At 34.4% G+C, this 26,616-nt stretch overlaps 2 protein-coding genes and 1 non-coding gene across 3 annotated transcripts; 1 reads left to right on the forward strand and 2 right to left on the reverse strand.

Annotated features, from left to right (window-relative positions):
* Positions 1 to 639: 639 nt before the first annotated feature.
* LOC148761312 (U2 spliceosomal RNA) lies at positions 640 to 836 on the reverse strand. The gene has a single exon (XR_016028119.1). It is a non-coding gene; the product is annotated as a U2 spliceosomal RNA (small nuclear RNA).
* Positions 837 to 2,052: 1,216 nt separating this feature from the next.
* Positions 2,053 to 16,817, forward strand: LOC18593017 (Methylthiotransferase). The gene is made up of 11 exons (XM_007020021.3): positions 2,053 to 2,403; positions 2,493 to 2,531; positions 3,885 to 3,976; positions 7,289 to 7,538; positions 8,088 to 8,207; positions 8,281 to 8,356; positions 8,555 to 8,763; positions 8,919 to 9,027; positions 14,056 to 14,148; positions 15,166 to 15,326; positions 16,161 to 16,817. The coding sequence occupies exons 1-11, from the start codon at positions 2,227 to 2,229 to the stop codon at positions 16,704 to 16,706; spliced, it is 1,872 nt and encodes a 623-aa protein (XP_007020083.3). The 5' UTR covers positions 2,053 to 2,226; the 3' UTR covers positions 16,707 to 16,817.
* A 262-nt stretch (positions 16,818 to 17,079) lies between these two features.
* On the reverse strand, positions 17,080 to 20,869 carry LOC18593018 (C2 calcium/lipid-binding plant phosphoribosyltransferase family protein). Its single transcript, XM_018125551.2, has one exon. The coding sequence runs from the start codon at positions 20,311 to 20,313 to the stop codon at positions 17,254 to 17,256; it is 3,060 nt and encodes a 1,019-aa protein (XP_017981040.2). The 5' UTR covers positions 20,314 to 20,869; the 3' UTR covers positions 17,080 to 17,253.
* Positions 20,870 to 26,616: the final 5,747 nt, after the last annotated feature.

The following is a 26,616-nucleotide window of genomic DNA, read 5'->3' on the forward strand; positions in this document are numbered from 1 at the left end:
TAACATGCAGTGTAGTCCACCTGACATTAATAGTGAAGATGCTCAACAACTGCGGGAAGCCACTCACAAGTTCTTGGAAAACTCATACAATAACCTGATTCATATGTTTGATGGGGTTTCAGAAACAGGAAAAGGTGACTATCTCCTTTAACATTCTCGACTTCGATCTTTATATCTAATTATTGTTCTAGCCAAACGCTTGAGTCTGGTTTTCTCTCGTTCGTTTACATATTACTTCAGTAGTTCGTAATAATTAATTATATATATAATAATCATTACTACAGGAAGAAAAGGAAAGAAAGCAAGGAGAGGGAAGAATTGTTCCAAGTAAGAAGAAAGGGAAGAAGTCGAAGATGGTGCTCCCATAGACTTTAAGCAGGATCTCTAACTGTAGTTGGATTGCAAAGAAATTTTATAAATGGAAATGATCTTCTCCGTTACTTTTAGAAGCGGAGAGATCTATTATTATTTTTTTTCAATTACTATCTAATACGTGGCATTCACAATTAACTAAATTGTTTTTTATTAACTATTCCTGTCAATTAAATATTAAAATAATTTATAATAATAATTTTTTTACTATTTTATTCTCATGTACCAAATTATATAATAATTACTCTTTTTTTTTTTTTTTTTTTGGTGGGGTGCGCCAGGCCCAAGCTGTAGTGCAACGTTTGGGCGACACACGAGAACCCCAGTAGCAAGCTACTGTAGATGGGTTCTCCCCCTAAAAAGATTAATTTAATATCGTGTGGACCAATGGCCCACGTATCAGATATTAAACTTATAAGAACAGATACTACACTTGATCTTAGCCAAAAGGCCGAGAAAGGTATTTCATTTGTTATTTTATTCTTACGAAATGACTATTTTATTTCTTTTTTATTTCTTTCTACGAATCAAATACACTCTTAGCAATAGATAAGTAATTATTAGTTATTAGCATTTTATAAGTTTTTTGGATTGTTATTTGCAATGAACTCATTAAATTAATCTATCTTTATTATTTTAATTTTTTATTTAATCATTTAAAATATATACTTTCTCCTACCATACTTATAGATATTACTACTACTAACATTATTAAAATCATTTGTTATTTATTTTTTAAAAAAAATAAAAGAAACATATTAGCCAAAGAAGTTCAAATACGGAAAAAAAATAGAAGACTCTTTGGATAATGTTTTTTATTGTTCTTGTAATAATTCTAGGCATGATTAAAAAAATAATTTTTTTAATATTTATAGGCATTATTTATAAAAATAAAAATTGAGTAACTTTATATATTTTAATAATTAAATCATTAGTATCCAATGTTATTTTTGTTATGTTATTATTTATTATTTTAAGGGATAAAGTTTGAAAACTTAAAAATTTACATTAAAAAGAATGTAAGTTTACCCAACTTTATATTTTCATAAATAAGCATAATTTTATGAATTAACGTAATATTTCAAATAAAGTGCTTTCAAATCAAATATTGTGATCTTCTCAAGATTTTAATTAGTACTTTTTTATATATACCAAATGCTACAATGTCATCTTCCAACAATGACATTACCAGCAAGATACCAAATGCTACCTTAAATTCTCTACAAAAATGATACATAGTTTTGATCTCCAATTATCCATAGTGGCTCCGTTGAAACTATGTTGTGTCATTTGCTTTGTAATATTAGTATATTTTGCGACGTGAATGAGGGTAAAGAGAAATAAAACTTTTCGGTAACGTTTGATTAATCTTTTTTTTGAAAATATTGTTGAAAATTGTTGAAAAAGTGTTACAAATAATTAGAATCGACCGAGATAAGTCGATTTTAATTATTGTGAATTTTTTATTATAATTGAGTCGATTTGGATTAATTGATTGATGTAATCAAATGCTCATCTCTCTGATTTACTTATTAAGCAAGGATGGGCTTCCCGCTGGCCCCTTTAGATTGCCATGAGTTAGCCTTGCCATCTTCTATAGCATCAGTAGTCAAATATCAGCCAACGCATGGTTGGGCTGATTTGATCTTTCACTTCAGCCAGACGAAACATAAGAAGCCCAGCAAGTTCTGTCATTTGGTCGTTTGGGAATTAAGGGTAAAGCAATCCGAAGCAGTACTCCTTTCGTAACAGGACTAGGGAGGAATAAGAAGTCTTGTCTGCCAGAAAAACCTGGTTTGCCTCTATTTTCCATTGCAGCCCCTGAACTGAAGTCGAAAGCAACGAACAAAGGAGATGGAAGACATAGAAGATTTGTTGGTTGGCAGTGGCGGAGCTCCTCCTGGGTTCAGGTTACCTTTGAATGCGGTTGGAGTTAATCCCAGGAAGAAGCATAGAAACAAACCCAACAAGATTTCTCAAACAAATGACCCTCTCACTCCTTTACTCCCTCCCAAAATCCCTGGCACTCAGGTCCCATCTTACTTCTTAATATGATTATGTTTATCCATTAATAATAGTTGTTGATTCTTTTCCCTTTTTCTTCTAATTCTTTATTGCAGACTATTTATATCAAGACTTTTGGGTGCTCACATAACCAGGCAAGTGCTCTCTCTTGATGTATAGTTTAATGGGTAGTTTTTAGATTAAAAGAAGACCATAACCTGTGTTCAACTCAATGAACTTCATTGATATTTATATTCTAGTGCATAGTTGAATGTAAAATTCCTGGTAGCTCTTTCTTTCTTGTTCCCTTAAATACTTGGATTTATCAAGAGTTTGTGTCTTACATGCTTATCCAGAGGACTTGACTGAAATATATGGAATATAAACGCTTGAAATAATAGTAACCCCACCTTGAGCTCTTATGTCGTACGAAATTGAATTTTTTTTTTATTACTAATCATTAGTGGAACTACGTTATTGCTATCATTTTAATTTTGAAACCTTTGGATTTGCATGTGGTTGCTTCAAGATTTACACTATACTTGGTAGGAAGGAAGGGAAATAGAGGGAAAGGAAGGAGGCTAGGAAAGAAAAACTGAAGGAGAGGAAGGAAAGTTGTTTTTCCTTCATTGTGTTTGGTATGAAAGATGGAAAACAGAGGGAAAGAAAGAGATGAGGGTTAAAATTGTAAATAAAATGATTACCGTGATTAGAAAGAATGTTTTCCTCTCAATTTGGGAGAATTAGATTTCGAGGGAAGCGAAAGGTACAAATCCATTAATTTGCTTTCCCTATTCCTTTTTCCCTCCTACCAAACAAAGGAAGGTAAGGAAAGAAACAGTATTTTCATTCCTTCATCTTTCCCTCCCACTAAACATAGTTTTAAACTATTTTGGTTGACTTGGTTGTGAGTTTTAATCAAGGGAATTAGTGCATTACAAAGCACCGATTTTGTCATGTTGAGGAGGTCCAAACTTTAAAGCCACTGAAGATGAGGAGAAAACCTTGTTACTTTAACCAACAAAGGCTTTTTCCTTTTTTTTTGTGATATATCATGTTATTTACTAGTTTTAAATCTTTTATATTGGAGATAGTAATAATAATTGACTATTTGGCAAACCTAATGTTATATGTGAACTTCAACGTTTGTCAGTGAGACAACAATCAAGATGCATTGCAACCTCTACTGCCTCTACTAGTCCTTATGTATTGAGCATGCCCCTTCTACCCTAAACTAGTCACTCTTGACAGCTTCTGTGAAGCCCTCCCTTTGAAATTAATCGATCACTACCGTAGACAAGCCTTTGAATTCCTACGACGGACCTGGTATCATAACTATAGAATGCACTCCTTCGACGCTCAAACCGCCCTCATACCACTCCATCCTATCTTAAAGACTATTCAATCTTTCAATTTCTCCATTTCCTTCATGTTTATGCATGGTTCTAAGTGTAAATTTCAATTTGATTTATGCTATAAGCTTTTCTGATATTTTGACCTCTTGTCAGAGTGACAGCGAATATATGGCAGGTCAGCTTTCAGCATTTGGCTATGCAATATCTGACAATCCTGAGGAGGGAGACCTTTGGCTTATAAATACGTAAAGCTTCTATCCTTGAATTATTTTAATTTGTTATGATCTTTCTCTAGATTGCCGTCACCCTTTTTCTCTTTAGTATTCTTTTGGCACTAATCCTAAGTGCATGTGTATCATGCTATTAACGAATACGAAATCATCAAAATATCAGGTTTTCATGGCTTCGATATATATTCCTCTACTATTTGTGTCTTATGGATATGAGTGGATGTATCCTTATATTAAGGAAATATTAAATCATAATATATTCATCATATTATGATGTGTCCCAAAATATTGATGACATTTTGAGGAAATATCAACAATGTTGACTAGGTACAACTTTTGGACTTATTAAAACTTTCTAATAATTTCCCAGAAACTACTGATTAACTTAAATAGTTGAACTTGCTCCTTATATCTAACACTTCTTTTTTGTTATTATTTCTTGTACGTCTCTCCATAACCACAAGGGTATAAGAAGTAGAAGACCCAAACTTTTATGGGTTACATATTAAAATTTTCAAATTTTTACTTTGAATTTCCATCATGTTTTCAAATCAATACAGATTTTTATACCTATTGACATATTTAATGTTGCTGATATTTTTGCTTGTGCATGTGTGTGTGTGTTGTACTTTTATTAAGATAAGACACATAAGTGGCTCTATAAAGTAATAAGCAAAAAAATTCTTTTTTTAGGTCATTCTGTGTCCTAAATAACAATGATGCTGCAGTAAAACCCGAAGGCTGACAAGCTTTCAAGGCTTGAGGACTGTTTCCAATATGAACTTTCAGCACATCTAGGATTATATGACCTTATTTTATTTTAAAATTTTAATTTTTTAAAAATTTCAGCCGGCTTGGCTCATTCATGGTGAAGAGGACTGATGAAGATTGGTCACCTTGTAGATACTAGATAATAAAAATTAGTGTTGCTTTATTGGTTTCTGCTCATGAATGTCAACTTCATTATAGGCCTAATTTTTCTTTACTTGTTTTTTAATTGCTAAAAATTATTGGAAATATCAGAATTTAAGCAGAAGATGTCTTGGAGAGTTTTCTGGTTTAAATTGAGTGCTTTTCCTTAAAGAGTATAACCCGTTTTAATGTGAAGTTGCATTTCTTGGAGAGTTAAATAGAAAAGCTTGTTGTGTACTTTCACTTGTGAGTCATGAGATGATTATAAGATGCCTGAACTAGTCTGACATCAAACAAACAGCAGGCATCATCCAATGAGAAACATCTATTATCTCCAGCATGAGCCTTTGAACCTTTTTCATGTCCAAGGATAGCTGCTTCTCTTTTGCTATGATATTGTGGCATCAATATTTGCAATATCTTTTCATCCTCTACTTGATTTGGATTCTGCCTGCGTCTCCTGATAAACAGTGATTTCATCAAGATATGTTGCTTATGCTGGAGTCCTGTTCATATGTCTATTCTACTTAGAGGCATCACAAGGACTAAGGAATGACTAAGATAAGTAAAAACTACAGATTTGTCTTCAAAACTTTAATATACATGGACCCTTGGTGCTATAATATTCTGAAATTACCCACAGCAATAATCATACAATTTATGCAATTTTTCTTTTTTGGATGTAGTCTAAAAAATATAACATCAGATTCATGCAATTATGATTAATGTAGAACAAGAAGGGGAAGTACTCCTTTTTACGATGCATCAATCATGTATCAAGTGGATAGATATCCAAACATCTAAAGTAAAAGTGTTGTCTATTTAAGAATGAAAGTTGCTGCAAATTAGCATCTCTTCTTTTATCCAGAAAACCTTCTCAGACAAAATAAATTTGATCAATGAGCATGAACATGATCTTGTGGTTTGTTCCAGAAACAGAGGGCGTCAAACGTGCAGCTTCCGAAATTTAGGACATGAGAACATAGCTATATGACATTTTATTGGAATTTTTAACTATTAAGTTTTTGTATTCTTCCTTTGTATATACTACATATAGTGAAAGAACCATAAAAATAATAACTATTTGCACATTCTTTTACAAGAATTCCATGACTCCGAGCTGATATGTGAGATAAGCCGAAACAGTTTGGAAGTGTCCATGGAAGATTTAAACTTGTTGGGTAAGATTGTAACATCCACATGTGTCCTAAACATCAATATTTATAGGGAGAAGTTGTTATACGTTACAGTCAATTGACTATCAGCAGAATGCCTATTTCTGCAAAGATGTATGGTTAACCAAATTTTACTAAGGGCACACAAATTTGCTGATGTGGGAATGAATTCTTATAGCAATATGGAAAAGAGAATAAATGAAAGGGTGGGTGGAGGTGGGGAAAATTTTGGAATGCTTTAGATATAATAGTTTGAACGAGCCCTAGGAGACATGTTTTCAAGCAAATATATACATACATACATTCATTCATATTGTACTTCTTAATAATGCTTGTCGAGTATGCTGTTTCTTTGCTGCATTCCTAGAATTTCATGTTGCTAGACCTCTCCTATGTTTGGCACATATGCCTTTTTGTTAGTCTTCCTCACTGAGTCAGCTGACAATGGAGGTTGAGTGAGAATGAGCAGCTTTACAGCCATTTAGGCTGCTTTATTACTTGCATATGCAACTGAATATGGCTAGCTCCTTTTATGGAGGTTAGAGGAAAATATTGTTCAGTCAGTTAATCTCTTTAATTGATGTATTAATGAAGATAGAGAGTGTAAGTTTTGACAACTTTGACTATCTTGGACATTGCCTTTTCCTGTGATACTCACTAGTAATAGATGGCTGGTTGACCCTCCTTGCCGCCAAAAGTTTCCTACCAAGATAAATAACATGTTAAAATTTCTTGGGTATATCAACTTAGAAGCTACCTAATTGATATTGTCTGGATCTCCAGTTTTTCATGCAGCGTGCCTGCTGCTAAAGCTGTTGTTAATATTATAGGAAACGTAACTAAATCTTACACTCATGTATTTGTAGATTACTGTTAGGAAGTTTTACCTCCTCTATCTAGCCCACTGGAAATGTACAAGGAGATTGAAAAGAAAGGAGGAGAAAAATAAAAAAGGGGTGGGGGGTGGTGTGTGGAGTGGGGGAGAAAACTTTGTAACCATACTGCGGAGGTCCCTGCCATCTAGCCTACTATATATATTTTGTGTTGCATCTTTTTCTCTGCATTAATTAAGGTTTTGTTAACTTTGAACAATTATCTCACCTCTTTCTTCACTCCACTATATTCTTTTTCTTCTAATGGTTGTCATTTTTACACACTCTCTTCGACACACTTTTCCCATTTTTCCCCTTCAAACACTATTTTTAACAATTAAAATGATCTTTGTTGATCTGTTTTGCAGATGCACAGTGAAATCTCCAAGTCAGTCAGCTATGAACACTCTAATAACAAAATGTAAGAGTGCAAAAAAGCCACTGGTGGTTGCTGGGTGTGTTCCTCAAGGAAGTCGAGATCTGAAAGAGCTAGAGGGGGTCAGCATAGTTGGAGTTCAGCAAATTGACCGCGTGGTTGAAGTTGTAGAAGAGACCCTGAAAGGTCATGAGGTGCGGCTTATGAACCGCAAGACCTTGCCAGGCCTGGACCTTCCTAAGGTATGAACTGTGGATGCTACTATTTATTGCAATTTGTTTGCATTGAGTTCTTTTATTCCTATTCTAATATACTGTTGGCATTTTGATTTCCTGTAATTTTTTTATTGGTTGTGTTTCTTTAATTACTGAGTAGTCTAATACCACTCACCTAACGTAGGTGAAACACATAAATAAACACATAAATTTATTTATTAGATTAATACAATTATAATGAAAAGTTAGTGAGGGAGAGATTGCAAGAGAAGTGGAGAGAGAATTGAGGAGAATGAGGTGATAGTGATATAAGTAACAGAAATTTGTTATAATTTTTTTAATTTTTGTTATTTTATTAGTACCATATGTCATTTAGCTTTGACAGTGTTTACATGGAAAATGGTGTTTAATGGCTAATGGTTAGGTTTTTAGGGTTAGTACTTAAATTCATTATTAAAAACTGCCAAGGGCTTTTTTTTTTCAATTATAAAAGTATAGATAATTACCAATTAGCATAAGGATGGCATTTTTTAATCTGGAGATGAATTTAACTCAATGTTGTTTATTTTGTATCAGGTCAGAAAGAACAAGTTTGTCGAGATTCTTCCAATTAATGTTGGTTGTTTAGGTGCTTGCACTTATTGCAAGACAAAGCATGCTCGTGGTCATTTAGGGAGCTACACTATTGACAGTCTTGTAAGTTACAAAGCTGGATGACTACATATTTATGATTGTTTGGTTCTGTTCTTACTAACATTGTGCAATGCAGGTTGAGCGTGTGAAAACTGTTATAGCTGATGGGGTCAAAGAGATATGGTTGAGCAGTGAAGATACTGGAGCTTATGGTATTTTATTTTTGTGTCTTCCCTTAATGCGAAAGAAACTTTAGATATAAAAGTCCTGTTTCGACAGGATCTATAGTTAAGAATATTCTTGAAGTTTTTGAATACATACATTCATACATTTTTAAGGATTGTAGTTGCATACATATATAGGAATACATATGTACAGAGATTGTGCTTATAGGTTAGAAAATCTTGTAGGTCGTGACATTGGGGTTAACCTACCAATTTTGTTGAATGCCCTTGTTGCGGAACTTCCTCCTGATGGGAACACAATGCTACGAATTGGGATGACCAATCCTCCTTTTATCTTGGAGCACCTGAAAGAGATAGCAGATGTTTTACGTCACCCGTGTGTATATTCCTTTCTTCATGTGCCAGTTCAATCTGGGAGTGATGCCATCTTGACCGTAAGTCCAACATTGGTCCTATAACTGCCTCTTCATTTTGGCTAGTGACGTTAAGTTGTTATTTAGTTAGTAAAATAAACATATAAAAATGTATACTTATTAAAGGTGAATGCCTGAACTTTCTACTAAATTATAATCGTCTTAGATTGTTTCAGGCAATGAATCGGGAATATACTGTGAGCGAGTTTAGGACTGTGGTAGATACCTTGACTGAACTTGTGCCAGGAATGCAGATCGCAACTGATATAATATGTGGATTTCCTGGTGAGTATGCAGATCCAGTTGCCCTTTACTCTTTCTTTCTTGATGCATGCATGCCACATATACACACGCATAGACACACACACACACATAAAGTGCTGAAAATCTCTAAGGTTATTTAGGGCCTTTGCATGTCATATTCTTTTCTTGTCTTCTGCAAAGATGTTAGTAAAAAGAACTAAAGAAGGACCAATGCCCATGCAATGTGGCATGTAAAATTATCTTTTTAATTTTATATGACACTAAAAAATATTAAGAATAAATATGATATAAATAAATAGCAATCTTTTACGTATAAATATAGATAATAGATAATTAATTTACAAAAATAACTTAATTGTTTTTTTGTAGGATAAAATTGTCTTACATTTGAATGTTTGATTAGATGATAATTTATAAGTTAGAAGTAGTTGATGATTAATTCAACTCCAATACAAAATTTTGCACTTAAAATATTTTAAAGTAACAAGAAATTCAAGGGTTAAAACAATAAAATATTTTAAAATTACAACAAAAATAATAATATATTATTTGCTTTCATGTAAAAGTTGTTAAGGCATATCAATTTTCAATACTTACATACCATTTGTCATTTCCAAACTATAAAAAAATATGAAGTAAATCTTATATTATGTTTCTCAAATCAATAGAAATTGGTAAATCCACTTACTAACTTTGGAAATGGAGAAATCAAATTATGATGAAGAGGAAAAATTGTTATAAGACAAAAAATGAAAGTTGGTGTAAATCAAATAAATTGAGACTAAATGAAAATGAGAAAAAAAAAACCTACAAATGAATTTAAAAAATGGAGCAAGAGAAGGGCTAAATGGACAAGGTAAGAAAACATGTAAGTACATAACTAAAAGCACTAAAGCTACCCAAAACAGGGCCTAAGAAAAGTGGGACAATGGGCAGCTGGCCAATAGAAACAAAGGGCAGACACTGTTATGGAAACAGTGAATTTGTGAGATATATAGTATAATATAGATGTGCATAAGAGGGAACTAAGGTCCTGTCTGGTTTGGAAAATATTTTCCATTATCTATCTGCACTCTTATTCTAAATATGATCTGTTAATGTTTCAAAATAATAATAATTATAAAATATGATCAATAAGGTAACTAACTAAATATGAAAACATTTTCTAGTTTAATGGAACATTAAGAAAATTAAATTTAGGTGTTTGGTTTTCTAGAGGAGGAAATTGTGAGAAATGTCCCTTTTCATAAGCCTAATTCAAAAATGACTTCGATTATAATTTTAGTTGATTTTAGTCAATTTTTTAGATGAGTTGACCACTATGCCCTTTAAACCATTTCTTCCAAATTAAATGGTCTCGATTTTCTCTATTCAGCTATTCGGATAAAAATTTCAAAATTAAATCCCGATTTCTTTATCTCGCCGTCTAGCTCTCTAATGCCATCGAGGTCGATCTCGCCCAAAGAGCAGAGATGACATCAAGGTATGGTTTTTGGGTTCTTAGGTTTATTTGTTTATATTATTTGGCAACTTAAACCTAGCTGTGAGTAGCGAAATCAATTAGTGATTAGGCATTTCGTGAATATTTTTTAGACATTACTTCATAGGATACCAAGTATTGTATGATTGGATATTGGGCATTGTATGACTGGTAATTATATATTGTGTGACTTAAGCATTGCATGACTGGTTTTTGGGAATTTCGTGAACCGTTTATTGGCATTACGTTATTGAATATTAGGTAATGTGTGATTGGATTGAAGGCATTGCTTGACTAGGTTTTAGGAATTGCTTGAGTAGTTTGTAGGGATTCCATAATTGGTATTCAGTCATTGCGTTGCTTTATCTACCCTACTGCTGAAGCTGAATATCTAAGTAATCCAACTCCTTAATAATCAATTTTGTAAAATTGGAAGAGAATTAGGACTGCTTAATAACCAATGCAGCCCCTTAATTCCACTTATGTCAGTACAGAAAATCATCCAAATTCAACAGACACAGAACTTTTAAAATTATCTTTAAAGCACTTATTGTATCGATTTATATTCAGTAGAAAACAAGTTTAAAACCATTGAACACCCTTTCAAAGAGTCAGCATTCATGTCTATAAATAGAGGGAATCTTGGTCCATTTCAATCAAAATCATTTGAATCAAAGTCAAAATATCAAACTTCTCATGGCTTCTAAACGTTGTAGAGGAGAAACCGGGAAGGGTGATGATTCTGAAAAGGAAGATATCCTTGAATATGTTGCAACATATATCAGAAAATTGATGCATGTCATTAAGAACATGGAGAATGACTTGTGTGTTTTGATTTACAAGGTGTTGATTAGGATAAAAGTTATAGAGACACAAATTCTTAACAATAACAAGATTTTGGATGAAATTTATGAAATAGTTGATGGGATTAAGAAGAAATGAACCATGAAAGGCACATAATACATGGTTGTTATGATGTGTCATCTACTTAGTTTCAATTGTAAGAATAAAAATCTTGATTTATTACATATTTTATATAAATAGTAACTGCCATTAATTTCTTTTATGCTTAATAACTTGTTTACTTACCATAATTTTTTAATTTTCTATTTATAAAAGAGATGCAAAGGTGTGATGACAATAGTTAGAATATTATTTTTTTTAGGTATTGTGTGAATGGATATTAGGCATTGCGTGATTGGTTCATTTCTGTCACTATGTAAAGTCGATATGTGGGTGAACATTTTTGCGTGGCTGCATCATTTTTGTCAATAGTTGGAATATCACACAATGCTTAATATTCATTCACACAATGACTAACAAAAATAATATTTCAACTATTATCATAACACCTTTGCTTTTTTAATATAAATAGAAAATAAAAAAATTATAATAAGTAAATAAGTTATTGAGCATAAAAAAATTAATGGCAGTTACTATTTATGTAAAATATGTAATAAATCAAGATTTTTATTCATGTAACTGAAAATAAGTAGACGATATATCATAAGTACCATGTATTATGTACCTTTCATGGTTCATTTCTTCTTAATGTCATCAATTATTTTATAAATTTCAGCCAAAATCTTGTTATTGTTCAGAATTTCTGTCTCTAGAACTTTTGTCCTAACCAACACCTTGTTGATCAAAACACGTAGGTCCTCCATGTTCTCTATGACATCCATCAATTTTCCCATATATGCTGCAACATATTTAGAAATATCTTCCTTTTCAGAATCATCACTTTTTCCGATTTTCCCTTTAGAACGTTTAGAAGCCATGAGAAGTTTGAGATTTTGTGACTTTAATTCAGATGATTTTGATTGGAATGGACAAGGGTCCTTCTATTTATAGGCATGAATGCTGACTCTTGGAAAAAGTGTTCAATGGTCTTAGGCTTGTTTTTTTATGAATATAAATCGATGTAATAAGTGCTTTAAAGAGAATTTAAGAGTTCTGTATTAGTTAAATTTGGATGGTTTTCTGCATCGACATAAGTGGAATTAAGGGGGCTGAATTGGTTATTAAGCATTCCTAATTCTTTTTTAATTTTACAGAATTGATTATTAAAGGATTGAATTACTAGATATTCAGCTTTAGCAGTAGGATAGATAAAGTAACGCAATGACTGAAAACTACTTACGAAGTGCCTGCAAACTACTCAAGCAATTCCGAAAACCTAATCAAGCAATGCCTCCTATCCAGTCACGCATTGTCTAATATGTAGTCACATAATGCCAAATAAACAGGTCACGCAATTCTTAAAAATCAGTCACATAATGATTAAGTTGCGCAATATATAACAACCAGCCATGCAATGCCTAATATCCAGTCACATAATACCTAATATTTGGTGAAGTAATGCTTAAAAAATATTCACAAAATGTCTAATTACTAATTGATTTTGCCACTCGCAGCTAGGTTTAAGCTTCCAAATAATATAAACAAATAAATCCAAAATACATAGCTTGATGTCATCTCTGCTCTTTGGGATGGTGAGAGAAAGTTGGATGGCGAGATAGGCCTCAATGGCGTTGGAGAGCTGGACGGCGAGATAAAGAAATTAGGATTTAATTTTGGAATTTTTATCTTTATGGTAGGATAGAGAAAACCAGGATCATTTAATTTAGAGGAAATGGTTTAAAGGGCACAATGGTCAAGTTATGTCAAGAATTGGCTAAAAACAGTTAAAAATTATAATTGGAGTCATTTTTGAATTGGGCTTATGGGAAGGAGTATTTCTCACAATTTCTTTAAATTAGAACAGCAAGAGTTTTATTTTTCAACTTTAATATTCATTGCATGTATCTAGAGTGAAAGTGCAGCTGAAAATATTGAATAATTTTCAAAGTAAATGGGCCCTAAAGCATCTCTCATCATTTCAGAACTAATTTGAGTTTTCTACTAATGGAAATGCTTCAGGACACAGTCTTCTTTATGGGGCTGCATGGTTGCCCAGGTTGCGAAGCCTAGCCTGCCTTGGGCTGGGTTTATCAAGGATAATATCAAATTTAAAAATGATAATATCAATTTAAATGAAATTCTACCTTAATATTAGAACCCCGGGCTAGAGGTGCTCATGGACCAAACTTCATTCTGGCCCAAACCTTTGAGAGCTAGCCCTGGCCTGCTCATGAACATGAACTTTTATCAGTAAAACAGTACAAAATAATTTTATATTGATAGTTCATTTTTAAATATTTTAAAACATATTTGAATTAAATGTAAATGAAAATACATTGTCTATTTAATGACTTCATTTTAGGCTTGGGCTTTAAAATCTTAGCCTGGAAGAGGGAGGAGCTTGAGGCCTGGGCAGGCAGCCATCCTATAGACTGGTCTACTCCCGGCCTCTGGGCTTGGGAATGCTCTTTAAGGGCAGGGCCCAAATTTTATCTCTGTCCAAGCCCTCCAGAAACAGGCCCATGGAGGTTTCTAATGGGCAGGAAGCCTCCATCTCATTCATATATATTTTGAGGATCTTATCAGAACATTTACTCTTGATAAGCTATTTAAGGATTTAATTGAATGGCTTTGATTAAATGATACTCATTTTTGGGTCATTTCAGGTGAAACTGATGAAGATTTTGCTCAAACAGTCAACCTTATTAAGGAATACAAGTTCCCACAAGTTCATATATCTCAGTTCTATCCTAGACCAGGTATGTTGTTTGTGTATAATTGCTGCAGCTTCTTCATAACAACTTTTGTACTTATTTTTACTGTTGTCAAGTTTATTTCACTAAGCTTTCTTTTTTTGTCTGAGGCAACTTGCATGGTGTATTAATTTGTTATATTCTATGGGAGCTCATAACTGCCTGGATATTCATATATCATGGCTCCGGCCTCCACTTACGCACTTGTGTTCTTGTGGCGATTAATTAGGCTATATTTTAATGTCCTAGGCTGCTTCTTTGTCTACTTGAGAACTTAAAGACGAACAAATTCTTGAATAGTAATTAAGCAGAAAAAGTTTCTTTCAATGTTTTGCATTGCTTGGAACAGCTGCACGGACAGAGTAATTTAATTCAAATCTTTTTATCACATATATTTTGGATTTTAGCAGAATTTGATGTTTTAAGATTATAACTTATGGTAGTCTTTCTGAGAATACCTTATAGCCATAGCTTTTGCTCAAGATAACAAAAGATTATACTAACTCTATGATTACATTCATTTAGCTTTAAGTTCTATAGACCTTAAGTCATGGAGGCAAGGTGTTCTTAATGACAAAAATGCAACAGAGAGAACTACCAACGTCAATTATGTGAAAATTGTTCTAATAATCACCCTGCACAAACCCAATACCAGCACCCAATTGAAGGAACAAGACATTAGATTTGGCATTGTTCTAAACAAGTAAATTGTTTTAGAACTACTTATGGCATTTCTCTTTTGTGAGAAATAGATGGTAAATCATCTAGAGTTTGGGAGTAAAAGTTTTGAAATACAAACTGATTTAAGGTTAATAAATGAAGCTCCAACTGCCAAATTGGCTTCAAATCAGCTCAAAAACTTGAGATTCAAGACACAGCTTAACTCTATAATTCTAAACTTCTGCTGTTTAAACAAATCATCTTTAGATGGTTGGCAGCTCAGCCAATGCAAATACTAGTAATTTATGTGCTCCTATCTATAGTAAGCTAATAAATTAATGTGTTTGATTCTTCTATAACTAGGGACACCTGCTGCAAGGATGAAAAAGGTCCCAAGTACTATTGTGAAGAATCGGAGCCGTGAATTAACTTCTGTTTTTGAAGCTTTTACACCATATATCGGTATGGAAGGCAGAGTTGAAAGAATATGGATTACTGAAGTTGCAGCTGATGGAATTCACTTGGTAAGAGTATTTGCTGCTGGTAAAATTATCTTTTACGCAACTTCTCTGTACTTCCTTTTCATCCTGTGTTGTGGCACTAGTTCTATGTGTGTGTGTGTGTGTGTTGGCCAAGTGTTGTGGCACTAATTTAAACGACTAAATTTCAGCTTTAAAGTAGAATTATTGTCCCATGGCTGTGGACCAAAACTCAGCTGTTAAGTTGGGGTTTTTTTTTTTTTTTTTTTTTTTTTTGTGTGTGTTTGATGGCATATTAATGTGTTCATGGTCCTGGTGTCTTGTTCTATATGGAACTTGATTGCTTTTTTGTTAGAAATGAACTGCCCCTTGGAAGGCAGTTCAGCGTTTAAGTGATTTACTTTGCATTCCCATTTTTCTTTCCTTTTATATTATCGGGTTTGATGGAATGTGAGTTGGGAAAAATTTCCTTTCTGTTGTTAATGCATTTTGGTAAGTATTGTCTGTGAGGTGAGAAATTTTCCTTTCTCATGTTAATGCATTTTGGTCAGTGTTGTCTATCATCTCTGTTTCTTACTCTCATTATCAACTGTTTGAAGCTAGTTGTATAATTTCTCTGTTTAATACCAGTTCTTGGTATACTGATTTACTAGATACTTCAAATTAGTACTTGGCATTTTATGCACTCAGAATTTATCTAAATGTATTTTTTAGTGCATGCTAATAATTAGCTTGTGTTTGCCTTTTATGAAGCCAGTTGTTAAAAACCAATCATGCTTCAAGTTTTAACTGGATATTGCTATTGGAACTTGTGCTTTTATCTAAATGATTTGTCTGGTGTGTGCTAATATCTAGCTCGTATTTACTTCGTTATCCAAGGTTGGTCATACCAAGGGATATGTTCAGGTTCTTGTAATTGGTCCAGAAAGTATGTTGGGTACTTCAGCTATTGTGAAAATAACATCCGTGGGAAGATGGTCGGTGTTTGGTGAAGTGATTGAGACTCTCACCCAAGTAAATTTGAAAATGGCTCCTGAGAAGGTGTGTAATCAGGAGAAATGTTCTACCCGCTTCAATCAGTTTGACAGTGGTGCATGTTCAAAAGAGCCAGAACCTTGCTCTTGTGGACCAAACAGCTGCGGAGGACAGACTATATTGGAAGAATGCACCGTTTCCAGCAATGATAGTTGGATGGAGGATCGAAGCAGCAAAAATCTGATTGGCTGGTTACTGAGGAAGCGGAGGAACCATGTGCACAAAAAGGTGGAGAATGGCCTTGCCCTGGGGCTAAGAAAAAAGCAGGACTGGGCCCTGGGCGGCTGGGGTATTGTTGATAGGGCTCTTCTTGTTGGAATCCTTGTCAGCTTTTTTATTATTGTTGCAGTAATAATACATCTAGAATTTAGGACTATGTTGTCCAAATGAACAGTCTTTGAACAAATCTTTTTGGTTTTGGAGGATCTTCCATGTCAGAATTTATGTACCAAAGCAACTTTTTGACGCAAGTACCAACGAGGTTTGAGAGATTTTGCTGCACACGAATTGTTGCAAGAGTCATACAACAAATTGTTAAATGATATGTTTTTCTTCCTAACCATTTTGATCCTATAATCAGTTGTAAAAACTTGCAGTTGCAGACATAGGCTGACAATTCCTTGTCCTTTTACACTCCTTTTCATCCGCCCTTCTGGACATTTCTTACATTGATTAAGTACACAGATCATAGCTCTGCAAAATGTTGAATTACAGCCAAAAAGAATGGTGGGTTCTATAGATGAATCTGAAGAATGCTGAGAGCTTAAAGCAGGAAAAGTGAGATTCTATTATGGGGTAGTGGAGCAAGGGAGAAAGTGCATAGTTGCTTTTCCCTCCCCTCATCTTCTGCTATAATATCTGTTAAGTTATTTACTGAATCATCTTTATTCACAAACTGATTAAACGAATGATAAAACTGATGAGAGAAGTTTTCTTCTCATAGTAGCATGTCTGACTTGGATGGTAATCTTTTGAAGAAGTTGACAGGCACGGAGGGCATCTTGCTTCTGAAGCGAGGATGGCGCAGCCAATAGAGCCCAAATAGAACGGCCACCACTTGGAATGGAGTAACATAAATGAACACAGCCCAGATCAAGGAAAAGATGATGAAGATTGCTGTTGCTCTTGGATCACGCCAGCTTAGAATTGCCTGAGCCCTTTCCCCTTGGCTTGCCAAGTCTCCAACCACTGTCTGTACCCTACCTGCAACACTTCGGAGCCTATCATACCTCATTCTTACAATATCTGACGGTCTGGATGTTGGAAATGAGTCAAATTCCTCATCCAGTTCATCTGGATGTGCATTGTCTGCTTGTGAAAGCCGAGCATCCATATGAGGTGGATGTCTTGATCTGAACCGGTAGTTCCATATCCCAATCACAAATAGGTAGAGGAAAATTGTGGGCAATATCAGTTCAGGGTAACAAACAAGTATCAAGAACAAAACATGCACAAGACAGGTTGTGATTGGGTTTCTCCAGTAGCAGATATCATTAAACCACTTGCAAACAGCAGTAACCCCAGAAAGAACTGACATTATGCGGTAGAAATTTGCTTTGCTTCTTCTGAGACTCCACATATGGTAATCCACATCCAACATGTACTCAACCACCTCCTTCCTCAGTGGAGGCTCTGCTCTTTGCAGTCTTGCTGCCACAATGTGCATTGCTTGGTAGCGTAGCCAGTCAATGTGCCTGACTGGTATAGGATGCACGTAGTGCATCTTGGGAAGCAATGGCCTCCCATATTGAGCCACCATGTTAACCCACGCTGTGCAAGTGAACCTCAATGCCAGTTGAAGTTCCCCATGTTTCTTCAAACCAGAAGGTGTGAGAACCAACAAAGGGTAGTAATGAGTATATACGCGATCAGTTTCAAGTGTTGACAGCCGGATTCTCACCTTCCCAATCCTCTCATCCCTTGCATCATCTTTGCTTCCATTGGCGTGGGAATTGTCAAACACTCCAATGGTGATTACAGTACACGGGTCATAAACGTCCCAAGTATACTGCTCGTTCCATCTAGGAGACAGATTATCAAGAAGAGTTCTAGTTCTAACCCATTTGTTCCCATACTTAGCCACACAATATGCGTCTGTCATCTTACCTTCCTTAATCTTCATAGGCAGTAAATTCTTTGCACTCAAAATCCCAAGTTCCAGAATTCCAATGTTTTGCTTCCTAAGGTGCTTCGATGATGGCTGGAGATCACTGCTGAAATGTGTGGACTCATCAAGAACATGGTACCCTGACTCCAGAAAAAATCGTAAGAGGATCCTGCTTGAGAATTTTTCTTTCCTTTTTTCACCCTCCGCTTCTGCCAATGAAGGCTTGTGCAGACTAAGCCAGCGGGGATCAGGAGGCTTACTAGTTTCAAATCTTTGAGGCACATCTCTAAGTGGAATCACCGCCCTCCCCAGAATCTCATCCTTGCCAGAGACAACAAGTATATCTATGTAATCCTCAAAAGGCTCAGAGACAACAAACATAAGCTGGTCATCCCAAACTGGATTTACAGTTCGCTGTACTGGCTTTGTAAGTCTAACCTGCTTACCAACCACTACCTTTACAAATGGATCAGGGAGTCGGCCTTTGTCATGTGGGACGAGGTCTTGAGCTTCCATGACATGAATTCTAAGGTAGTACAGCTTGGGGGAGAAATAAACCTTTGATCGCGTATTAGCCAGGTTAGAGTGGCTAACGCTGTGTGCATCAGAGTGCCATGCCTCAGGAAATGACTCATCAGCTTGTGTTCCCATCCACACGGCCAGCATGATTTCCCCTTTAACCTTGTCCCCTTTTTTGTCCGCCAATTTGTACCATTGAGGAGCCAATGGACTATCTGGTGGAACTCGAAGAGGTATTTCTGATACATCAAAAACAACTTTCCCAACAAAATCATCCTTGCCAAAATCCTTATCTTTCACGATTACTTCAAGCAGATTTGATTGCAGCCTTTCCTTTGAGAAAGCAAAGATTTGGTTCCATACCGGGTTTTGATTCTTCTCCAAGTGTTTGGTCTGGCCTTTGTAGTTCCCAAGCTTCACTTCCACATAAGGGTCGAGGCTTCCTGAAATATCCATAACAGGGAGATCCTTTGCCTTAACCACATTTACATACAAGTAACGCATCTGCTCCACCAAATCATAAGTGCTTGAAGTCTTGTCACCTCCTCTGTATCGCAAACGCGCTGCCAAAGGCGGACTGGTTTCCACCAACAGGAACTCAGGATTCTGCCTTGGCAACTGCATATGCATTACGCTCGGCGGTGCTGCTTTGGCAAAATCTGCTCTAGTCTCCACCATCGGTGTCTTTTCCTTCATTGCTGCGAATCCTATCCCAGCAGACATTGGAGTCGGAGCAGCCGGAGGAGGACCCCCAGTTCCAGTCCCTATAGAGTGAAAGGTCCTCACTTCTTGCTCTTTCTTTTTCTTTTTCTTCTTCTTCTCTTCTGCCTTGATCTCTTCATCAAAATTATTGGTGTTGATTTCCTGAAATGGAGTTTCCTGGAATTGGGTTTCTTGAAACGGGGATTTCTCTTCATTTTCAGGAATGCTTGTAGGAGTAGGACGTACTGGCTCTGCGTGATGTGAAGCACCATCATGCACTGCATAAAGTTTCAATGCAATATCACCTTTGACATGAGAAAAAAGGCCAAGTTTATCAAGCGGATAGCGTTGGATACTGGTCTCAGCTTCAGACGACGGGACAGAAACGCCTGAAATCCTGACCCGACCAAGAAAATTCTTACGGTGACCATGACTGCCTTTTCTATCATTGTACACAGTCACATCAATGATCTTGTTTGGAAGATCCCTGGGGTTGTCTACATTGAAAACAAGCTTTTGATTCCAAGAAGGATTAAGATCCTTGTGCTTGGTTTGAGTCCTTTGACGTTGCTCATCAAATTCTACTTCTACAAATGGACTTGCAGAACCCTGACCATCTTTGGGTATGAGATCATAGGCATCATGTATTTCCACTACAAGCTTACTCATGGTAAGATGGGTGGTAGTTTCGAGGGCTCAATGACCTTGCAAGAATATAGGAAATGTTGGAAGAGGTTTTTTCTGTTTTTCTTTTTTGGGTTAATTTTGATCTAAAGTGAACAAGCGAAGAGAAAGAGTAGAAGTAAAGAAGAAGGTAGAAACGGTGGTAGGAGAGGGAGAGAAACAGACGTGGGGAAGAGCGGACTAGAAGGTGGAGATGAGATGTTCATTTTGGAGTATGAAGACAGAAACATATGTTTAAGGGAGGGAGGGAGAGAGAGAGAGAGTGGTAAGTGAGGTGGCCCCTATATCTTTGATAAAGAGAGATTCTGGTGGGCACATTTGTTTGTTAATGAGAGAGAGAGAGATTTGGGCATATGGATGTAGTTTTCTTCAACAATTCCAATGCGGGGTGTTGATGGAGATAATGCTTAGGTGGTAGGGATTTTCTCTCCGAAGGGTGAAAATGATCACTTCATTCATGAAACCTGCAAAAGTAATTTCACCAAAAGCAATCTCCCCTTTTAGTAGGATCCCTCCTTTTCAAGGAAACAGGCTGATCCATTATTAATACCCCTGTGGAGGTTGTCAAGTCGTTGGCCTAAAAGGTCAGCAACTTGATAATTCTGCTTTTGCCTAATAAAAGAGATTTCGATTGATTCTCTTTCTTCGCATTACAAAATGAGCTAACTAGCTCACTTCATACTTCATCTTGGCCCTGCTGCTCCTTCAAGACTCCCATCCACACCATTAGTCTGCCCTTCTTTTCAAAACTAAAATGAGTCAGGATTGAATCAATTATAATACACAATAATTGCTTTATATTTATCTGTTAGTTATTAAGAGGTACTGCGTTCTTATCTGCACATACATGAAGTTGCTGGGAAATTAGAATGATTCTTGTTTGATGGTATTAGCCTATGAATTGTCGGTCATACTATTTCCTGAGAGAATTCCATGTCCTGCAAAAGGTTCAAACAATACGAAACGGACAAAGCAATAAAAAGGTCAACAATCACGACTAAGCACCCTCAACTTCAACCCATTTCTTTCTTTCTAAATTCAACCAACGAGGTTTGGTTTACCTCATACAATGCAAAAGGGGTGGTAAAACTATTTAGTTAAGAACCAGTTTTGTTACCACCTCAACAGGTAAGTTTTTGTTATTTTTGGAGTATCCGTGACGGGTAGTAATTTTTTTTTTTATTCAAACCCTATTTGAATTTAAATATAAATTATTTGAATGTTCTTTAATTAAATCAAATAACTTAGAATACCCAATTATAAGATATCCATTCACATTTATAAATTTTACTGTTTCAATGTTAGATACATTGATGATGAGGTGGCATGAACATTGTGGAAGATTTGGTAAAAGAGCGGGAATTCATCTACCTTCGAGGCTAAGAAGTAAGAACTGTGTGTCATGTCCACCCCTCAAAATAGGATATTGCTTTGTCTTTTGATGGTAGAATGCAACTTAACGTGGCATCACCTTTTGCTTTCTCTCCCCTCCTTTTCGCAATTTCTTTTTTCTTTTGATCCTTGTTCGTTTGCATTATTTTATAGAAGATGTGTCCGAGGGGTCCCCCTGCCTTTTTCCAAAGTTGCCTATCTGGTATAATACATACAACAATCTATTGGTAAAGTTGATACCATGGTCGGTACTACTATAGCACAAAAAACATAGCATCTTTTGCTCAAAATTAATAGTCCATGCACATTCTTGATCTCTATTATGTGCACAATCTCTTTCCCTAGTTGTAAATTCTATATAATTTTCTTCTGAATAATTAAAACATGTAATCACCCCATTCTGTATAAAAAAAAATACTCCCGTACATATATTTTTTTAAAAAAAATAAAAGATGAATTTCATAGATATTTTTCGTTTATTTGCATTTGGACCGACCGACAGGCCGACGTCTTAAGATTTATGTTAATTACAAATTTTCCAATAATGATGTAAAAAATGGGATGGTCGACATATGCATACCTAACAAAATGAAAAATAGGTCAAGACTGTGTGTGTAGTGATGTGATTGGACTAAAAGATTAATGGATCGAGATGAAACTCACTAAGATTAGTGGATAGAGATGAAACTCACGTCAGTTTACCATGAAAAAAATGGAAGGCTTAGCAGATCATAAATGGGAAAATGTAGCATGGTCCAAGGAAAAAGGTGGGACAGGGAAGGACTGTTTTCAACATTTTGATTAAATGGGGTTTTTGACTCTTTCATAGGCAATGGCAGCTACCCCTAGCTAACCCATTATTCATGGATCCATACCAATGGCTACTCTCTTTGCCCAAATCAACTTTCCAAGGGACAATAAAAGCAAGTTAAAACATAGGAGTTTGCTAATTGCTACCCAAGCCAAAAATATTTATTATAAGGGAAATATCATTTTAAGATATTCTTATTAAGAAAGTTATCATATTCATAATTTTCATATGTATGTTATATTATAATAACTATTAAAGTGTATAATTCGATGCATAAACTAAAAAAATACAATTGAGAATATTTATCAAGTTAGCCTAATCATTTCCTATGTAGGAAAACTTTATTTTTTTTTCAAAAGGCATCTTAATTTTAATATGGTTTTCATTTTGTGATCACAATCTTGTAATGATGAAGCCAAAGGGTAGTGTCTAGTCCTACAACTCAATCAAAAAAGGATCTTACATGGAAAAACTACCTTATCCTTTACTAATGATTTTGGGGTTTACCCTTAAATTACCACATAGATTGGTGGTGAGACATCTTCTATCTCTCTCTAGCAATCTGATAAGAACTACTCAAATACAAAAATAGACATGATATACATGGCTTTAAAGAAGCTGAATTTCTACACTATCTGTTGCTTGGGATCAGAAATAAATGAAACAAATGAGGGATGGAGAGAGCATTGTCCTGTTGTAAGAGTTGTCCTATCTTCTAATACTGATGAATTGGTAATGAAAGACATGCAGTTATTTGATTGGGCAAGGGCAACTATACAACAGGCTGTTAAGCAAGTAACTACATTCTGACTGAACTTTGTAAAAATATAGAAAACCCAACCTGTTCTCTCCTGTCCCTTTCTATTGAGAGTCCCTACAACATAATAAATATTGAATTAAGCATTACAATTTTTGTTGGATTCAACTCAACAAGCCAAGAGGGATTATAAAAATGATGGGTTTTTTTTTTCTTACTCGTTTGTTCTCTTTTAACATGCTCAAAACTATTTCTGTTCATCTTATTGGTGGTTTTAGACACAGACATGTGGATGCTACATGATTTCTTCACATTCCATTTTTATCTCACATTCAAGGAAATTTGAGCATCAGCTTTGGTGTCAAATAGAATATACAGGGCATAATATTTATAAATTTTTTTAAATTATTCAAAAATTTTAAATAAATTTTTAATCTTTTATTAAATTTAATTAATTTTTTATATTTTTATTTTAAATTAAATAAACTCTTATAACTAATGATTAATTAATTACTATTAATTAAAATATCACTTTTTAAAAAAAATTATGTAAATTTTGCTACTGAGTGCCAAAGCTCAAATTAACTTTGATCTTTATGATCACAAATAGCATGAAAGAAAAAGTACAAATAAAGCTAATTATAAATAAAATAAAATAAAGAGAACCCCTAAGTGCCTTATTCTTCGATGTGGGGATCTTTGGGTATTGTCTTAATAGCTTCTATCCTCCATTAATGGTCACACTCAAGCTATCCAAAAAATTGCGTGCTCCTAGCTGAATTATTTACCCTGTTCAAATCGTCAATCGTAATAATTAATGTTATTTTTATGCTCACGTGGTATTGATATTGAAAGTGAAAATATAATATGATCATGTTAACATGTCGCATTAGCATATTATATCATCATCTATTATGATACGTTAATATGCCACAATCAATATCATGTAAGTATAGAATGACAAATGATTTTTTTCATTAACAACATTTAATCAACCATTAGTCAATAAATGTTTATTTGACTTAAAATGAAAATATAAAAATTTAATTAAAAATAATAAAAAAATTACAAATTTATTTAAATTCTCTTTAATAATTCAGAGATAATTTTAGGTACTATGTCGTTTTCCTTTCATGATAGTAACCAAATTGCCTAAATGGAAAATAAGCTACTTGTTAACTTGTTATATACTACTTCAATATTTGAACACATGTCTGATTCATAAACCTAAATTATTTATTAGTTCGATCACATTCTAAAACCTACATGACAATTGACAATTGTTCTGTTTCTTCTACATTTTCCCCATTTCCTCTCTCTTCTTTCAATATTTTGATGATTGAGGCGGGTGGGAAGAGCTTGTCAAACATGGTTCAACCATGTGCAAGCTGCTAATAAAAATAAAATAATAATTGAGAATAATAAATGAAAAAAACATAGATTGGGATCCAGAATGAAGGTTTAGGAGAGGCATGTGCTTGCTTTCTTCACCATTCCTATATATTTTGTTTGTAGCATCGAACCCACATGGAAAGGCACATGCCACCTTTTTGGCTTCTTTTTTCTTTCTATATACCCCCCTTTTTACAAAGATGGCGACTTCATAAAAAAGAAGATACTGGAATAATAGAACATAGCTTTGCTCTATGCAATCCGATGGAGAGCATAACTTTTTCAAGTTAAGGAACACTTGAGTATTTCTCTAATTTGTAAAATGATAAAGAACATGTAGGCTCTAAGTTGATGATCCCCATACCCTTTTGCTAGCCGATGATGAATGGCAAAGAGAGGACATGGGGCGGAATATTCATTGTTGATATTTTCGAAAAGAAACAATCCCAATATTTTATCCTTACGGATAGTGCTTGTATTATCGTCTATATTTTTAATTTAAAAAAATATGTATATTAAGTGAAGACAAACTCTTATTTATAAATTTATCTCTTATTAACGTGGAATATATCATATTTTATCTCACTTAATTGTATAACGTGCTTGTTGTACTAATTCTTTTATCCATAAAAAAGACTGATCTACCTTGATCTAGATCTATCTCAATCTTGATGTCTCTCATGGAGTTTTAATATCAATGAAGAGTTGAGTATGGGACTATATGTTCAACTCGTTATGTAAAAAAAAAAAAACTCTTACTAATTATAAGTCAAGACTTATTACATTTTTTATTAATGTGAAATTTATAATATTTATATAAAAATAATAAAAATAATGTACAGTACTACTTATCCAACATTAATGCAACCATCCATGTTTTTTGATAGATAATAAAGAAAAAGACAGGGAATTGAAAATTTCAATGGAATCCAGGTCATGGTTTGTATCCAAATTCTTTTATTCAAAGTCGTTCAAAACACGCTCTCGGCATTTGAATTGGGTGGCTCCACCACATACAAACCGACACACATAGCACAAACTTTTGGTAGTCTTAGTCCAAATAATTAACTCAAGTCAACATACGAACAAAGTAATGGCTTTTCCAAAGATAGTGTCTTAATACTAATTACCAACACCACCTAGATTGGCTCTGTCGATAAAAGTCGTTTATCTCGACATAAATAATTTTAGATTTTAATATTTATATCTTAGTGTAAATTTTAAAATAATTAATTTATTTCAAATTTCTTTTTAAAACAAGACAATGTAATTAAAAGTTTTCATTTTTTTTTAATGTAAATTAAACAAAGTGGAAGTCCTTGTGACAAAATAAAAATTAAATTGTCAAATGGTGGAATAACCTCATTGGGAAGGAGGTTAGGGTCAGGAAAGTTTGGAGCGCTACCAACTCTAGGGTTGCTTGAGCCAAAGGCTTTCAATGAATAGCATTAAAATGAGGGGATGGTTTCAAAGTTCAAACTCAATTAATCCGACCTTATGATTCTCACATGTCAACTCATAATTGAAAAGGGAGTTGGCAGAAGGGATTGTGATTCAATTTGGTTAATGGGATTAGGTGGAAATGCTACAATTTATAGTTGTGTGATTAATGAAAAGCACATAGCTAAACCCAAAGCATAGACACTCAGGAAAGCCCAAAGGCAACCAAGTTCTCCCCCACAAAATAGGACACATTCAACTAACCATTGGATGGTTAATTTGTTTTAGAACAATTTCAAATTGTATAATTATCACTAGTCTACTTGTCTACTTCAATGAATCTCTCTCTCTCTCTGCATATATATATATATATATATATATATATAAATACATATATATATAAATACATACATGCATGTATTTCCGTGTATATAAGAAAACCTAGACAGGGTATCTGCTCAACTTCATTGCTTATTGATTCTTTGCATCCTCCCAT

The sequence above is a fragment of the Theobroma cacao genome, chromosome 8 (genome assembly GCF_053813885.1).
Source record: "Theobroma cacao isolate CCN51 chromosome 8, ASM5381388v1, whole genome shotgun sequence".
Lineage (NCBI taxonomy): Eukaryota > Viridiplantae > Streptophyta > Magnoliopsida > Malvales > Malvaceae > Theobroma > Theobroma cacao.

Bases quoted from the DNA above. Each gene is read 5' to 3' on its own strand.
- LOC18593017 (XM_007020021.3), top strand. From the start codon at position 2,227: ATGGAAGACATAGAAGATTTGTTGGTTGGCAGTGGCGGAGCTCCTCCT. The intron at 2,404-2,492 runs GTCCCATCTTAC...TCTTTATTGCAG, and splicing joins CCAAAATCCCTGGCACTCAG to ACTATTTATATCAAGACTTT. The intron at 2,532-3,884 runs GCAAGTGCTCTC...ACCTCTTGTCAG, and splicing joins TTGGGTGCTCACATAACCAG to AGTGACAGCGAATATATGGC.
- LOC18593018 (XM_018125551.2), bottom strand. From the start codon at position 20,313: ATGAGTAAGCTTGTAGTGGAAATACATGATGCCTATGATCTCATACCC.